The following is an 18,416-nucleotide window of genomic DNA, read 5'->3' on the forward strand; positions in this document are numbered from 1 at the left end:
AATGAGTTTTTAAAGCCCAACCTTAACCACACCTAATTTCTACCATTTATCTTATTAAAATGAGTTTTTAAAGCCCAACCTTAACCACACCTAATTTCTACCATTTATCTTATTAAAATGAGTTTTTAAAGCCCAACCTTAACCACACCTCATTTCTACCATTTATCTTATTAAAATGAGTTTTTAAAGCCCAACCTTAACCACACCGCTAACGCATCTAATCCCACACTCGTAGAAAAAAAGGTGTTATCTAGAACCTAAAAGGGTTCTTTGGATGAGTCCTTTGAAGAACCATTTTTGGTTCCAGGTAGAACCTATTTTGGGTTCCATGTAAGAACCCTTTCCACAGAGCGTTCTACATGGAACTGAAAATGGTTCTATCTGGGAACAAAAAAATGGTTCTATCTGGGAACAAAAAAATGGTTCTATCTGGGAACAAAAAAAATGGTTCTATCTGGGAACAAAAAAAATGGTTCTATCTGGGAACCAAAAAAATGGTTCTATCTGGGAACCAAAAAAATGGTTCTATCTGGGAACCAAAAAAATGGTTCTATCTGGGAACAAAAAAAATGGTTCTATCTGGGAACAAAAAAATGGTTCTATCTGGGAACAAAAAAAATGGTTCTATCTGGGAACAAAAAAAATGGTTCTATCTGGGAACAAAAAAATGGTTCTATCTGGGAACAAAAAAAATGGTTCTATCTGGGAACAAAAAAATGGTTCTATCTGGGAACAAAAAAATGGTTCTATCTGGGAACAAAAAAATGGTTCTATCTGGGAACAAAAAAAATGGTTCTATCTGGGAACAAAAAAAAGGTTATCCAACGGTGGAGAGCCAAAGAACCCTTTTGGAACCTATTTTTGTTTTCATTAAGTTTTACGATACAGCTCATTTAGACGTAGAACTCGTCGGGTGATCAGTTGAGCCTCCTTGAGTGCGCGACGTCACACAGACGCTCTACCGAGCCGTCTGTTCAGCTCGTGTCCACCGGTATGAGCAGTTAGCACCAAACGAACGACTTGGGAAGCTTCAGCTTGTTCACCAAATTTAAATGAAATCCTCACCAGCTAGCTACCAATACATTTTAGTTTCACTGTTTCGATCATTAAAAAAAACACACAAAAAATACAAGCACACGAATCGCTCTTTTTACTTTTCCACAAATGTATGTGTTTCTTGATATGAGCAAGTTAACTCAAATGTTGCAGTGGTCAATGGATAAACTAAGTTGTGGTGTTAAATATATTTCTAAAAAACAAACTAGTCACATGTCAGTGCGCCACTCGGGAGAGACCCCAAGAATGAAAACTTGACAAAGTGACTATTATTGGTGTAGATTTTCATGCTTTTGTGTGAATGTTCTACACATTTCAACCATGTTCCTTTGCTTACGGTTCTATATCTTTGGATTCAGACATTTTTATTTTTTTTGGATCTGTGGCAATTCTGTTTTACTCGCTCAAAGTCTTTACCTTTAAGCGGTCAGGTTTGTCTTGTCCGCTCGCGGGACACACATCTTCTGCTTTCTCTAACAAATGTCTGTGCTCTCGCAGCATCACCCTCCGCGCTCTCGCAGCATCACCCTCCGCGCTCTCGCAGCATCACCCTCCGCGCTCTCGCAGCATCACCCTCCGCGCTCTCGCAGCATCACCCTCCGCGCTCTCGCAGCATCACCCTCTGCCCTCTGGCAGCATCGCCCTCCGCCCTCTGGCAGCATCGCCCTCCGCCCTCTGGCAGCATCGCCCTCCGCCCTCTGGCAGCATCACCCTCCGCGCTCTCGCAGCATCACCCTCCGCCCTCTGGCAGCATCACCCTCCGCCCTCTGGCAGCATCACCCTCCTCCCTCTGGCAGCATCACCCTCCGCCCTCTCGCAGCATCACCCTCCACCCTCTGGCAGCATCACCCTCCGCACTCTCGCAGCATCACCCTCGCGCTCTCACAGCATCACTCTCCGCGCTCTCGCAGCATCACTCTCTGCGCTCTCGCAGCATCACCCTCCGCGCTCTCGCAGCATCACCCTCCGCCCTCTGGCAGCATCACCCTCCGCCCTCTGGCAGCATCACCCTCCGCGGTCTCGCAGCATCACCCTCCGCACTGTCGCAGCATCACCCTCCGCGCTCTAGCAGCATCACCCTCCGCGGTCTCAGAGAATCACCCTCCGCCCTCTCGCAGCATCACCCTCCGCACGCTCTCGCAGCATCACCCTCCGCCCTCACCCTCCGCCCTCTCGCGGCATCACCCTCCGCGCTCTCGCAGCATCACCCTCCGCCCTCTCGCGGCATCACCCTCCGCCCTCTGGCAGCATCACCCTCCGCGCTCTCGCAGCATCACCCTCCGCGCTCTCGCAGTATCACCCTCCGCCCTCTGGCAGCATCACCCTCCGCGCTCTCGCAGTATCACCCTCCGCCCTCTCGCAGCATCACACTCCACCCTCTGGCAGCATCACCCTCCGCCCTCTGGCAACATCACCCTCCGCCCTCTGGCAACATCACCCTCCGCGGTCTCGCACCATCACCCTCCGCGCTCTCGCACCATCACCCTCCGCCCTCTCGCAGCATCACCCTCCGCACGCTCTCGCGGCATCACCCTCCGCCCTCTCGCGGCATCACCCTCCGCCCTCTCGCAGCATCACCCTCCGCGCTCTCGCAGCATCACCCTCCGCCCTCTCGCGGCATCACCCTCCGCCCTCTCGCGCATCACCCTCCGCGCTCTCGCAGCATCACCCTCCCCCCTCTCGCAGCATCACCCTCCACCCTCTGGCAGCATCACCCTCCACCCTCTGGCAGCATCACCCTCCGCGCTCTCGCAGCATCTTCCTCCGCCCACTCGCAGAATCACCCTCCTCGCTCTCGTCTCAGTGGACTGTAGAGGCTGATTTGACGCCACACGATGTGACATTGAAAAATAAATGCTACGGTCTTGTAACTAACAAATGAGCATATAATATATTCAGTAACACCGATGTAGCCAAAGGCCTGGGACCCAGAGAGTACCGTATGCACACCAGCTGTAGCTGTGAGTGGCGGCAGGTGACACAGACACCAAGAACTGGTTGCACACAAGGACTCAATCACAACCAGATTTAAGCCAGTTCTGACGATCAGTTCACCCAGCTTTGGCACACTGCCCTCTACTGACCTCTACTGACCTCTACTGACCTGTAGGAATCCTCTGGGGTCGTTCTCTATTGACCTGTAGGAATCTGCTGGGGTCGTTCTCTATTGACCTGTAGGAATCCTCTGGGGTCGTTGTCTATTGACCTGTAGGAATCCTCATCACTGCCCTCTACTGACCTGTAGGAACCCTCTGGGGTCGTTCTCTACTGACCTGTAGGAATCCTCTGGGGTCGTTCCCTTACTGACCTGTAGGAATCCGCTGGGGTCGTTCTCTTTGATGACCTCTAGACAATACTCCATCAGGCCTGTCGTCTGACGCAGCTTCACCGTACAGTGAGATATCTGATCCCTCACCACCTAGGAGAGAGAGGGATCGAAGAAGGGAGAGAGAAGGAGAGAGATGTCAATGACATAAACACAGTACTGTAAAGACAGCCCTGTAGTCCATACAGTGAGATATCTGATCCCTCACCACCTGGGAGGTAGAGGGATCGAAGAAGGGAGAGGGAGAGAGATGTCAATGACATAAACACAGTACTGTAAAGACAGCCCTGTAGTCCATACAGTGAGATATCTGATCCCTCACCACCTGGGAGGTAGAGGGATCGAAGAAGGGAGAGGGAGAGAGATGTCAATGACATAAACACAGTACTGTAAAGACAGCCCTGTAGTCCATACAGTGAGATATCTGATCCCTCACCACCTGGGAGGTAGAGGGATCGAAGAAGGGAGAGGGAGAGAGAGAGGGATGGCGATCAAGGGAGAGGGAGAGAGAAAGATGGAGAGTAGAGAGAAAAGAGAAGGGGAGGAGAGGGGAAATGTGGCATCGATAACAAAATGGTGATTAGTAGAGAGAGGACAAGAGGAGGAGACCATCTTAAGGCCACTGGTGTTATGCCTTGCAGTTTGAAACATTAACCTAATGAGTCCCAAATGTTAATCTAATGTTAACCTAATGTTAATCTAATGTTAACCTAATGTTAATCTAATGAGTCCCTAATGTTAATAAAATGTTAACCTAATGTTAACCTAATGTTGATCTCATGTTAACCTAATGTTTCCCTGGTGTTAACCTAATGTTTCCCTGGTGTTAACCTAACGTTTCCCTGGTGTTAACCTAATGTTTCCCTGGTGTTAACCTAATGTTTCCCTGGTGTTAACCTAATGTTTCCCTGGTGTTAACCTAACGTTTCCCTGGTGTTAACCTAACGTTTCCCTGGTGTTAACCTAATGTTTCCCTGGTGTTAACCTAACATTAACCTAATGTTTCCCTGGTGTTAACCTAATGTTTCCCTGGTGTTAACCTAATGTTTCCCTGGTGTTAACCTAATGTTTCCCTGGTGTTAACCTATCACTGGTGTTAACCTAATGTTTCCCTGGTGTTAACATAATGTTTCCCTGGTGTTAACCTAATGAGTACCTAACATTAACCTAATGTTTCCCTGGTGTTAACCTAATGTTTCCCTGGTGTTAACCTAATGTTTCCCTGGTGTTAACCTAATGTTTCCCTGGTGTTAACCTAACGTTTCCCTGGTGTTAACCTAACGTTTCCCTGGTGTTAACCTAATGTTTCCCTGGTGTTAACCTAACGTTTCCCTGGTGTTAACCTAACGTTTCCCTGGTGTTAACCTAACGTTTCCCTGGTGTTAACCTAACGCTTTCCCTGGTGTGAACCTAACGTTTCCCTGGTGTTAACCTAACGTTTCCCTGGTGTTAACCTAATGTTTCCCTGGTGTTAACCTAATGTTTCCCTGGTGTTAACCTAACGTTTCCCTGGTGTTAACCTAACGTTTCCCTGGTGTTAACCTAACGTTTCCCTGGTGTTAACCTAACGTTTCCCTGGTGTTAACCTAACGTTTCCCTGGTGTTAACCTAACGTTTCCCTGGTGTAGTTTGCAGCATATCCATTAAAAAAAACACTGTTTATGGTATACTGGTATAGAGGACTTGCAGTTGCATCACAAATCACCTAGCAACCATTCTAGGCGCCATGTTGGAAGACCAGACTCTCTCTCTGTCTGGTGGAAGTCCTCCAAATGGTCCACATGGAGTTGTTTTGCTACGGGAAGATTGCTCATTGTTTCATTTTTTTTCTAAAGACTGTTCCAACCCAGCACTAATAATACACGTGATTCAACTGATCAAACCTAATGAGTTAATAATCAAGTGTTCTATCTCTGGGCTGGAATAGAAGTCTGTTCCTCCAGTAGATCTATCTCTGGGCTGGAATAGAAGTCTGTTCCTCCTAGTAGATCTATTACTGGGCTGGAATAGAAGTCTGTTCCTCCTAGTAGATCTATCTCTGGGCTGGAATAGAAGTCTGTTCCTCCTAGTAGATCTATTACTGGGCTGGAATAGAAGTCTGTTCCTCCTAGTAGATCTATTACTGGGCTGGAATAGAAGTCTGTTCCTCCTAGTAGATCTATTACTGGGCTGGAATAGAAGTCTGTTCCTCCTAGTAGATCTATCTCTGGGCTGGAATAGAAGTCTGTTCCTCCTAGTAGATCTATTACTGGGCTGGAATAGAAGTCTGTTCCTCCAGTAGATCTATCTCTGGGCTGGAATAGAAGTCTGTTCCTCCTAGTACATCTATCTCTGGGCTGGAATAGAAGTCTGCTCCTCCAGTAGATCTATTACTGGGCTGGAATAGAAGTCTGCTCCTCCAGTAGATATATTACTGGGCTGGAATAGAAGTCTGTCCCCCTAGTAGATATATTACTGGGCTGGAATAGAAGTCTGTTCCTCCAGTAGATCTATATCTGGGCTGGAATAGAAGTCTGTTCCTCCCAGTAGATATATTACTGGGCTGGAATAGAAGTCTGTTCCTCCTAGTAGATCTATCTCTGGGCTGGAATAGAAGTCTGTTCCTCCAGTAGATCTATCTCTGGGCTGGAATAGAAGTCTGTTCCTCCTAGTAGATCTATTACTGGGCTGGAATAGAAGTCTGTTCCTCCTAGTAGATCTATCTCTGGGCTGGAATAGAAGTCTGTTCCTCCTAGTAGATCTATTACTGGGCTGGAATAGAAGTCTGTTCCTCCTAGTAGATCTATTACTGGGCTGGAATAGAAGTCTGTTCCTCCTAGTAGATCTATCTCTGGGCTGGAATAGAAGTCTGTTCCTCCTAGTAGATCTATCTCTGGGCTGGAATAGAAGTCTGTTCCTCCTAGTAGATCTATTACTGGGCTGGAATAGAAGTCTGTTCCTCCTAGTAGATCTATCTCTGGGCTGGAATAGAAGTCTGTTCCTCCTAGTAGATCTATCTCTGGGCTGGAATAGAAGTCTGTTCCTCCTAGTAGATCTATTACTGGGCTGGAATAGAAGTCTGTTCCTCCAGTAGATCTATATCTGGGCTGGAATAGAAGTCTGTTCCTCCTAGTAGATCTATTACTGGGCTGGAATAGAAGTCTGTTCCTCCAGTAGATCTATCTCTGGGCTGGAATAGAAGTCTGTTCCTCCTAGTAGATCTATCTCTGGGCTGGAATAGAAGTCTGTTCCTCCTAGTAGATCTATCTCTGGGCTGGAATAGAAGTCTGTTCCTCCTAGTAGATCTATCTCTGGGCTGGAATAGAAGTCTGTTCCTCCTAGTAGATCTATTACTGGGCTGGAATAGAAGTCTGTTCCTCCTAGTAGATCTATTACTGGGCTGGAATAGAAGTCTGTTCCTCCTAGTAGATCTATTACTGGGCTGGAATAGAAGTCTGTTCCTCCTAGTAGATCTATTACTGGGCTGGAATAGAAGTCTGTTCCTCCTAGTAGATCTATTACTGGGCTGGAATAGAAGTCTGTCCCCCCAGTAGATATATTTCTGGGCTGGAATAGAAGTCTGTTCCTCCTAGTAGATCTATCTCTGGGCTGGAATAGAAGTCTGTTCCTCCTAGTAGATATATTACTGGGCTGGAATAGAAGTCTGTTCCTCCTAGTAGATCTATTACTGGGCTGGAATAGAAGTCTGTCCCCCTAGTAGATATATTTCTGGGCTGGAATAGAAGTCTGTTCCTCCAGTAGATCTATTACTGGGCTGGAATAGAAGTCTGTTCCTCCAGTAGATCTATTTCTGGGCTGGAATAGAAGTCTGTTCCTCCTAGTAGATCTATTACTGGGCTGGAATAGAAGTCTGTCCCCCTAGTAGATCTATTACTGGGCTGGAATAGAAGTCTGTTCCTCCAGTAGATCTATTACTGGGCTGGAATAGAAGTCTGTCCCCCTAGTAGATCTATTACTGGGCTGGAATAGAAGTCTGCTCCTCCAGTAGATATATTTCTGGGCTGGAATAGAAGTCTGCTCCTCCAGTAGATATATTTCTGGGCTGGAATAGAAGTCTGTTCCTCCAGTAGATCGATTTCTGGGCTGGAATAGAAGTCTGTCCCCCTAGTAGATATATTACTGGGCTGGAATAGAAGTCTGCTCCCCCAGTAGATATATTTCTGGGCTGGAATAGAAGTCTGTTCCTCCAGTAGGTCTATATCTGGGCTGGAATAGAAGTCTGTTCCCCCAGTAGATCACTGAGCAGTGGAGCGATGGTTGGCCACCACTGGTATTGACTTTAAAAAATTAAAAAATTCACCTGAAATTATACTTTAGTGATAAAATATCTTACTTGTTACTAAGACGTCTAACATACTGTATGAGTTAGCTTACTTGTACACTTTGAAATGATATGAAATAGTGTTGATTCTTGGGAGTAAAGTGTTTCAGCTAATCCTGCAATAAACATATTTGTTTAATGTGTCTGTTTCTATGTTGATTCTCAAATGAACATGACCTTTTTGTTCAGTCTTAAGCTCTCCAATTAGTTTTTGATTGTCAATCTCAGGATGTGAGTCATGTGAACCCATTTTGCAGCTGCTAATGGCATGCAACACTAATGCAGCCATAGACCTACAGCGTTGGTTCCCAACTCCAGTCCTCCAGTACCCCCAACAGCCCAACTCCAGTCCTCCCAACAGCCCAACTCCAGTCCTCCAGTACACCCAACAGCCCAATTCCAGTCCTCCAGTACCCCCAACAGCCCAACTTCAGTCCTCCAACAGCCCAACTCCAGTCCTCCAGTACCCCCAACAGCCCAACTCCAGTCCTCCCAACAGCCCAACTTCAGTCCTCCAACAGCCCAACTCCAGTCCTCCAGTACCCCCAACAGCTTAACTCCAGTCCTCCAGTACCCCTAACAGCCTGTAACTCCGGTCCTCCAGTACCCCCAACAGCCAAACTCCAGTCCTCCAGTACCCCCAACAGCCCAACTCCGTTCATCCAGTAATCCCAACAGCCCAACTCCGGTCCTTCAGTACCCCCAACAGCCCAACTCCAGTCCTCCAGTACCCCCAACAGCCCAACTCCAGTCCTCCATGTACCCCAACAGCCCAACTCCGGTCCTCCAGTACCCCAACAGCCCAACTCAGTCCTCCAGTACCCCCAACAGCCCAACTCCAGTCCTCCAGTACCCCAACAGCCCAACTCCATTCCTCCCAACAGCCCAACTCCATTCCTCCCAACAGCCCAACTCCAGTACTCCAGTACCCCAACAGCCCAACTTCAGTCCTCCAACAGCCCAACTCCAGTCCTCCAGTACCCCCAACAGCCCAACTCCAGTCCTCCCAACAGCCCAACTTCAGTCCTCCAACAGCCCAACTCCAGTCCTCCAGTACCCCCAACAGCCCAACTCCAGTCCTCCAGTACCCCCAACAGCCCAACTCCGGTCCTCCAGTACCCCCAACAGCCAAACTCCAGTCCTCCAGTACCCCCAACAGCCCAACTCCGGTCATCCAGTACCCCCAACAGCCCAACTCCGGTCCTTCAGTACCCCCAACAGCCCAACTCCAGTCCTCCAGTACCCCAACAGCCCAACTCCAGTCCTCCAGTACCCCAACAGCCCAACTCCGGTCCTCCAGTACCCCCAACAGCCCAACTCCAGTCCTCCAGTACCCCCAACAGCCCAACTCCAGTCCTCCAGTACCCCCAACAGCCCAACTCCATTCCTCCCAACAGCCCAACTCCATTCCTCCCAACAGCCCAACTCCAGTACTCCAGTACCCCAACAGCCCAACTTCAGTCCTCCAACAGCCCAACTCCAGTCCTCCAGTACCCCCAACAGCCCAACTCCAGTCCTCCCAACAGCCCAACTTCAGTCCTCCAACAGCCCAACTCCAGTCCTCCAGTACCCCCAACAGCCCAACTCCAGTCCTCCAGTACCCCCAACAGCCCAACTCCGGTCCTCCAGTACCCCCAACAGCCAAACTCCAGTCCTCCAGTACCCCCAACAGCCAAACTCCGGTCCTCCAGTACCCCCAACAGCCAAACTCCGGTCCTCCAGTACCCCCAACAGCCCAACTTCAGTCCTCCAACAGCCCAACTCCAGTCCTCCAGTACCCCCAACAGCCCAACTCCAGTCCTCCAGTACCCCCAACAGCCCAACTCCAGTCCTCCAGTACCCCCAACAGCCCAACTCCGGTCCTCCAGTACCCCCAACAGCCAAACTCCAGTCCTCCAGTACCCCCAACAGCCAAACTCCGGTCCTCCAGTACCCCCAACAGCCCAACTCCGGTCCTTCAGTACCCCCAACAGCCCAACTCCAGTCCTCCAGTACCCCCAACAGCCCAACTCCAGTCCTCCAGTACCCCCAACAGCCCAACTCCGGTCCTCCAGTACCCCCAACAGCCCAACTCCAGTCCTCCAGTACCCCCAACAGCCCAACTCCAGTCCTCCAGTACCCCCAACAGCCCAACTCCATTCCTCCCAACAGCCCAACTCCAGTCCTCCAGTACCCCCAACAGCCCAACTCCAGTCCTCCCAACAGCCCAACTCCAGTACTCCAGTACCCCAACAGCCCAACTCCAGTCCTCCAGTACCCCCAACAGCCCAACTCCAGTCCTCCAGTACCCCCAACAGCCCAACTCCATTCCTCCCAACAGCCCAACTCCATTCCTCCCAACAGCCCAACTCCAGTCCTCCAGTACCCCCAACAGCCCAACTCCAGTCCTCCCAACAGCCCAACTCCAGTACCCCAACAGCCCAACTCCAGTCCTCCAGTACCCCCAACAGCCCAACTCCAGTCCTCCAGTACCCCCAACAGCCCAACTCCAGTCCTCCAGTACCCCCAACAGCCCAACTCCAGTCCTCCAGTACCCCCAACAGCCCAACTCCAGTCCTCCAGTACCCCCAACAGCCCAACTCCAGTCCTCCAGTACCCCCAACAGCCCAACTCCATTCCTCCCAACAGCCCAACTCCATTCCTCCCAACAGCCCAACTCCAGTCCTCCAGTACCCCCAACAGCCCAACTCCAGTCCTCCCAACAGCCCAACTCCAGTACTCCAGTACCCCAACAGCCCAACTCCAGTCCTCCAGTACCCCCAACAGCCCAACTCCAGTCCTCCAGTACCCCCAACAGCCCAACTCCAGTCCTCCAGTACCCCCAACAGCCCAACTCCAGTCCTCCCAACAGCCCAACTCCATTCCTCCCAACAGCCCAACTCCAGTCCTCCAGTACCCCCAACAGCCCAACTCCAGTCCTCCCAACAGCCCAACTCCAGTACTCCAGTACCCCAACAGCCCAACTCCAGTCCTCCAGTACCCCCAACAGCCCAACTCCAGTCCTCCAGTACCCCCAACAGCCCAACTCCAGTCCTCCAGTACCCCCAACAGCCCAACTCCAGTCCTCCCAACAGCCCAACTCCATTCCTCCCAACAGCCCAACTCCAGTCCTCCAGTACCCCCAACAGCCCAACTCCAGTCCTCCCAACAGCCCAACTCCAGTACCCCAACAGCCCAACTCCAGTCCTCCAGTACCCCCAACAGCCCAACTCCAGTCCTCCCAACAGCCCAACTCCAGTACCCCAACAGCCCAACTCCAGTCCTCCAGTACCCCCAACAGCCCAACTCCAGTCCTCCAGTACCCCCAACAGCCCAACTCCAGTCCTCCAGTACCCCCAACAGCCCAACTCCAGTCCTCCAGTACCCCCAACAGCCCAACTCCAGTCCTCCAGTACCCCAACAGCCCAACTCCAGTCCTCCAGTACCCCCAACAGCCCAACTCCAGTCCTCCAGTACCCCCAACAGCCCAACTCCAGTCCTCCAGTACCCCCAACAGCCCAACTCCAGTCCTCCAGTACCCCCAACAGCCCAACTCCAGTCCTCCCAACAGCCCAACTCCAGTCCTCCAGTACCCCCAACAGCCCAACTCCAGTCCTCCAGTACCCCCAACAGCCCAACTCCAGTCCTCCAGTACCCCCAACAGCCCAACTCCAGTCCTCCAGTACCCCCAACAGCCCAACTCCAGTCCTCCAGTACCCCCAACAGCCCAACTCCAGTCCTCCAGTACCCCCAACATCCCAACTCCAGTCCTCCAGTACCCCCAACAGCCCAACTCCAGTCCTCCAGTACCCCCAACAGCCCAACTCCAGTCCTCCAGTACCCCCAACAGCCCAACTCCAGTCCTCCAGTACCCCCAACAGCCCAACTCCAGTCCTCCAGTACCCCCAACAGCCCAACTCCAGTCCTCCAGTACCCCCAACAGCCCAACTCCAGTCCTCCAGTAACTTATTGAGGGCCTGATGATTATTTGACAAGTTGAATCAGGTATGTTTGTTTGTTTATTTTACATTTTAAATTTCACCTTTATTTAACGAGGTAGGCCAGTTGAGAACAAGTTCTCATTTATAACTGCAACCTGGCCAAGATAAAGCAAAGCAGTGCGACAATAAACAACAACACAGAGTTACACATGGGATAAAACAAATGTACAGTCAATAACACAATAGAAAAATATATAAACAGTGTGTGCAAATATAGTAAGATTAGGAGGTAAGGCAATAAATAGGCTGTAGTGGTGAAATAATTACAATTTAGCAATTAACTCTGGAGTGATAGATGTGCAGAAGATGAATGTGCAAGTAGAGATACTGGGGTGCAAAGGAGCCAAATAATTAATAACAACATGGGGATGAGGTAGTTGGGTGGGCTATTTACAGATGGGCTGTGTACAGGTGCAATGATCTTTAAGCTGCTCTGACAGCTGATGCTTAAAGTTAGTGAGGGAGATATAAGACTCCAGCTTCAGTGATTTTTGCTATTCGTTCCAGTCATTGGCAGCAGAGAACAGTAAGGAAAGGCGGCCAAAGGAAGAACTGGCTTTGGGGGTGACCAGTGAGATATACCTGCTGGAGCGCGTGCTATGGGTGGGTGCTGCTATGGTGACCAGTGAGCTGAGATAAGGCGGGGCTTTACCTAGCAGAGACTTGTAGATAACCTGTAGCCAGTGGGTCTGACGACGAATATGAAGTGAGGGCCAGCCTGACGAGAGCATACAGGTCGCAGTGGTGGGTAGTATATGGGGCTTTAATGACAAAACAGATGGCACTGTGATAGACTACATCCAATTTGCTGAGTAGAATGTTGGAGGCTATTTTGTAAATGACCTCGCCGAAGTCGAGGATTGGTAGGATGGTCAGTTTTACGAGGGTATGTTTGGCAGCATGAGTGAAGGATGCTTTGTTGCGGAATAGAAAGCCAATTCTAGATTGAATTGAATTTTAACGAGGTTAAGAAGAATCCTAGAGTGTCAGCTAAAGACTTACAGAAATCTCTGGAACATGCTAACATCTCTGTCGATGAGTCTACGATACATTAAAACACTAAACAAGAATGGTGTTCATGAGGGGACACCACAGAAGAAGAACACTAAACAAGAATGGTGTTCATGAGAGGACACCACAGAAGAAGAAAAAAACAATGCTGCACTTCTGAAGTTTGCAAAAGTGCACCTGGATGTTCCACAGCGCTACTGGCAACATAGTCTGTGGACAGATGAAACTAAAGAATAGTTGTTTGGAAGGAACACACAACACCATGTGTGGAGATAAAAAGGCACAGTACACCAACATCAAAACCTCATCCCAACTGTAAAGTCTGGTGGAGGGAGCATCATGGTTTGGGACTTCTTTACTGCCTCAGGGCCTGGACAGCTTGCTATCATCAACGGGAAAAATGAATTCCCAAGTTTCTCAAGACATTTTGCAGGAGAATGTAAGGCTATCTGTCCACCAGTTGAATCTCAACAGAAGTTGATTGATGCAACAGGACAACGACCCAAAACACAGAAGTAAATCAACAACAGAATGGCATTTAGATTGACCAAAGCACAGCGTATAGCAACCATGTTGTTTGTATAACTGAGGGGGGTCTCTTTTCATATCCACAGCATATAACAACCATCTAGTCTGAGGGAAGTCTCCTTTCATATCCACAACATATTACAACCATCTAGTCTGAGGGAGGTCTCCTTTCATATCCACAGCATATAACAACCATGGTGTATAACTGAGGGAGGTCTCCTTTCATATCCACAGCATATAACAACCATCTAGTCTGAGGGAGGTCTCCTTTCATATCCACAGCATATAACAACCATCTAGTCTGAGGGAGGTCTCCTTTCATATCCACAGCATATTACAACCATCTAGTCTGAGGGAGGTCTCCTTTCATATCCACAGCATATTACAACCATCTAGTCTGAGGGAGGTCTCCTTTCATATCCACAGCATATAACAACCATCTAGTCTGAGGGAGGTCTCCTTTCATATCCACAGCATATTACAACCATCTAGTCTGAGGGAGGTCTCCTTTCATATCCACAACATATAACAACCATCTAGTCTGAGGGAGGTCTCCTTTCATATCCACAGCATATAACAACCATGGTGTATAACTGAGGGAGGTCTCCTTTCATATCCACAGCATATAACAACCATCTAGTCTGAGGGAGGTCTCCTTTCATATCCACAGCATATAACAACCATCTAGTCTGAGGGAGGTCTCCTTTCATATCCACAGCATATAACAACCATCTATTCTGAGGGAGGTCTCCTTTCATATCCACAACATATAACAACCATCTATTCTGAGGGAGGTCTCCTTTCATATCCACAACATATAACAACCATCTAGTCTGAGGGAGGTCTCCTTTCATATCCACAGCATATTACAACCATCTAGTCTGAGGGAAGTCTCCTTTCATATCCACAGCATATTACAACCATCTATTCTGAGGGAGGTCTCCTTTCATATCCACAGCATATTACAACCATCTATTCTGAGGGAGGTCTCCTTTCATATCCACAGCACATAACAACCATCTAGTCTGAGGGAGGTCTCCTTTCATATCCACAGCATATTACAACCATCTAGTCTGAGGGAGGTCTCCTTTCATATCCACAGCATATAACAACCATCTAGTCTGAGGGAGGTCTCCTTTCATATCCACAGCATATAACAACCATGGTGTATAACTGAGGGAGGTCTCCTTTCATATCTGCAAAAGTAGTAGCAGCATTGCTCATCTTAATAAAAACAGAATAAACAAATACATGTGTATAAAACAATAGAATTCAGCGCACAATAACAAAATACAACATATTTAATAAAAGCAGTCCCATTCAACTACATAGAGGTCCTCAATCAATAATGTAAACTGGCACCAGCACATCTAACTGCAGTGAACTCTGCAGGGGCAAAAGGGGGGGCAAAAAAAAAAAAGAAGATTTTTCCAAATCTGTGGAGACTTAAGGTGTCACGCCCTGGTCTTAGTATTTTGTGTTTTCTTTATTATTTTGGTCAGGCCAGGGTGTGACATGGGTTATTTATGTGGTGTGTTTTGTCTAGGGCTTTTTTTGTAGGTTATAGGATTGTGGTGTAGTATAGTTGTCTAGAAAAGTCTATGGTTGCCTGGAGTGGTTCTCAATCAGAGGCAGGTGTTTATCGTTGTCTCTGATTGGGAACCATATTTAGGCAGCCATATTATTTGAGTGTTTCGTGGGTGATTGTTCCTGATCGGGCTGGTTTGGTTTTTTCACGGTTTGTATTGTTCGTTATTATCTTTATTAAAGATGTATCGAGATAACCACGCTTCATTTTGGTCCTCCTCTCTTTCACCGGAAGAAAACCTTAACATAAGGATTCTCTAGTGTTATCCATTCCTGAGAACAGATTTGGTAACTTATAATTCTTAACGTAATTAAAGAGGTTACATATGAAGGGATTAACTGTCGGCTTGCTTTGTAAATCAATCAAAGAGAATGCAGCTCTCTTCTTACAGACAGAGAGGTCCATCCCACATTTATATACAGACTACAATGACGAGTCCTAAAATGGTCCCCTGTGATAAAACGTATTGCTGAATGGTAGACTGTGTCCAAGGGTTTTAAAACAGAGGTTGTGCCACATGCATGTAAACAACATCACCAACACCCAATACAGGGAGAGGCGTTGTTTGAACAATATTTATCCTATTTTAAATGATTTATTTTCGATATACAAAAAACAATCTTAGCTTCTTAGTCAGGTTTAAAGATGGCCTGCCTGAAGGTGAGACTCTCATCAGCGATGCACGACCCTCGAAGTTGAGGACAACTAAAAATCGCAGGTCTTGGCTTTCCCAGTAGCCTCAGCTATTTGTATGTCCAGCATAGTGACTTCTTCTCTGTAGCCCTCCGTGAGCAGGCAATTGTCGCCCTGAAGGTCAGGGTTTTCGACTTCATCCCGGAACAGGGCGAGGTCTATACAACTCCTGCAGCGTTGACAGCGTAACGAGTTCTCCACTTTATCAATACAACGCAGGAAGACCGAGACAAACATGTTCTTGTGCTGATGTTGCTTCCAGAGGCAGTTTGGAGCTCGATTAATCAAATAAACCTCCAAAACACTATATTTTCTCTCTCACAAAGACTCCAGCCACATGCTGCTCATCCACTTCCTGACAGTTCAGTGGGAAAACGTTGTGATAGGCTACTTTCTGGATTTTACGGCTCTCGTTTGTGGAATGACCTTGACCAAGGTGCGGCGTGGTAGGCGTACACCGTTCAATTTATTGATGACACCGAAAGCAAAATAACAACGACAAAAAAAACGAAAGCGCACAGTTCTGTAAGGCAAAACAAACTATACAGAAAACAAGATCCCACAAAACCCAAAAGGAAAATGACCACTTATATATATGATCCCCAATCAGAGACAACGATAGACAGCTGCCTCTGATTGGGAGCCACACTCAGCAGGTCAGGGCGTGGCACTGGAGAATAACCGTGTCGTGCTTACTCTCTCGGACTCTGAAAATGAATCAGACAATGTGAAAATCCCTGATTTACGTAAAATAACTTTCTTAGAACCAGACATCGTTGTGTCTTCTGATGACAATGGTGAGGGAGAAACAGTGTCTTTGTCACAGAAGAGGTTGACTGAGTTTTGAAATCCGTGGAATGCCCAGTGGAAGCAGGGAGATGATTGCCAAATGCAGAAAGAGTCCGAAAAGAGAACACAGAAAGAAGGCTGTTGTATAAAACACAAATTTAGTCAGAAAGTCGTTTTCATTGCAAGTTAAAGCTGTACTGTTAACTAGCTAGCTAATGTTAACTGGTTGGCTCGCTATCTAACGTTACATGGCTGATCTGTGTATAGCTAATGTTAACTGGTTGGCTCGCTATCTAACGTTACATGGCTGATCTGTGTATAGCTAACGTTAGCTGGCTGGCTCGCTAGCTAACGTTACATGTCTGATCTGTGTATAGCTAACGTTAGCTGGCTGGCTTGCTTGCTAACGTTACATGTATGATCTGTATAGGAGCTCTAGAAAGGGGCCCCGAGTTGGAATTCCGCGTTGGATGACCGTTGAAATGGATTTTTCCCAGTTTGAGATCCTAGCTGATTTGAACTCGGGATTAGAGTTGAGATAATGGTTCATTGTTTAGCTAGCTAGCTAGCTAGCTACATGTGGAAAAACAAAAGACTCCACTATGCCAGTAACCATTTCACTGTACCGTTTACACCTTCTGTGTCCTCCGCAATGTGATGAATCAACTTAGATTTTACCAGAGACGGTAATGTGAATAACAACATGACCTGCACCAAAGTCAGATTAGGATGGAGGCCAAGGACTCGATAAAGTTCATTTTTTTACTACTACTTTTTGCCACTACTTTCACCATTTTTAGTCTTGAAGTCTTTGGTTGTTTAATACACTGTGAATTCTTAAAGAGATGGGCGGGGCTAAAGCTTAAGAGGGTGTGAACGATTCTGCTGAATGGGTGTGGACAAAGAAGAGCTCTCCGGTAGGTCTACCAAAACACTCACATTCATCTTTCAAAGCAGAATTACATTATCATTGTTCCTCAACTGCAGTGTGTATCACGTGTGTCACGCCTTGGTCATTGTATTTAGTGTTTTCGTTATATTTTTGGTCAGGCCAGGGTGTGACATGGGTTTATGTTGTTGTATTTCGTATTGGGGTTTTTGTATTATTGGGATTGCGGCTGAGTAGGGGTGTTGTATGGGCTTGGCTGCCTGAGGCGGTTCTCAATCAGAGTCAGGTGATTCTCGTTGTCTCTGATTGGGAACCGTATTTAGGTAGCCTGGTTTCGCTTTGTATTTCGTGGGTGATTGTTCCTGTCTCTGTGTAGTTTCACCAGATAGGCTGTAATTAGGTTTCACGTTCTGTTTGTTGTTTTTGTATTGTATAGTTATTTCATGTATCGCGATCTATTCATTAAAGAACATGAGTAACAACCACGCTGCATTTCGGTCCGACTCTCTTTCGACAAACGAAGAACACCGTTACAGTATGATGTACAACGTTGTTGCTCTGAGTCTCTACTTTTGTAAAAAAATATATACATTTCAAATGTTGCTACATACTGTAGGACATATATTTTAGAGGCTATTTATACAGAAAATTGGTCTTAAACCTGTATTATCCTAAACTGCATTTATAATTGTATGACACTATTCTAGGTTGACAATAATTGTGTTACTCAATTTCTGATATATCACATGCCTTTACTGTTCTCCAGTTTAAGTAAAATCCGGATTATGCCTCTACTGCCATTCATTCACATTAGACTGGTTTGGATTTCTCCCTGACCAAGATGGCTGCCATTTTCACCTCATTCTGGAATTTTGAGGGATTATGACATAGTAATTGAATAGGATCTCTATGGGTATACTGCTATGTAATCACCACACGCACGCACACGCACACCCAAACGCACTGTGTGTGTGGTGTCAGAGTCTGGATCCATCCACTCCCCTGCAGAGGACTGGCACTGCTCCAAGAGGTGCTTCTCTTCTCACTGCTGACAATCGGCTCTCTGTTTAACAGACAAACTTTAACCATCTCTCCCCCCCTACCCCCCCCCCCCCACTACTCACCCCTCCGTCTTCCCCTAACCCCACTACTCACCCCTCCCTCCCCCCCCCCACGACTCCCCCACTACTCACTCCTCCCTCCCCCACTACTCCCCCACCCCACTACTCACTCCT

At 47.6% G+C, this 18,416-nt stretch overlaps 1 protein-coding gene across 4 annotated transcripts in view; it reads right to left on the reverse strand.

The window, feature by feature from the left end:
- LOC118379849 (E3 ubiquitin-protein ligase TRIM9) overlaps positions 1 to 18,416 on the reverse strand; it is a 139,836-nt gene that overhangs the window by 38,756 nt on the left and 82,664 nt on the right. For all 4 annotated transcript variants that reach the window (XM_052485635.1, XM_052485634.1, XM_052485633.1 and 1 more), the window contains one exon: positions 3,365 to 3,475. In XM_052485635.1, coding sequence (XP_052341595.1) covers positions 3,365 to 3,475 — 111 coding nt within the window. The remainder of the gene's footprint in view (positions 1 to 3,364; positions 3,476 to 18,416) is intronic.

The sequence above is a fragment of the Oncorhynchus keta genome, chromosome 29, assembly GCF_023373465.1.
Source record: "Oncorhynchus keta strain PuntledgeMale-10-30-2019 chromosome 29, Oket_V2, whole genome shotgun sequence".
NCBI classification, from domain to species: Eukaryota; Metazoa; Chordata; class Actinopteri; order Salmoniformes; family Salmonidae; genus Oncorhynchus; species Oncorhynchus keta.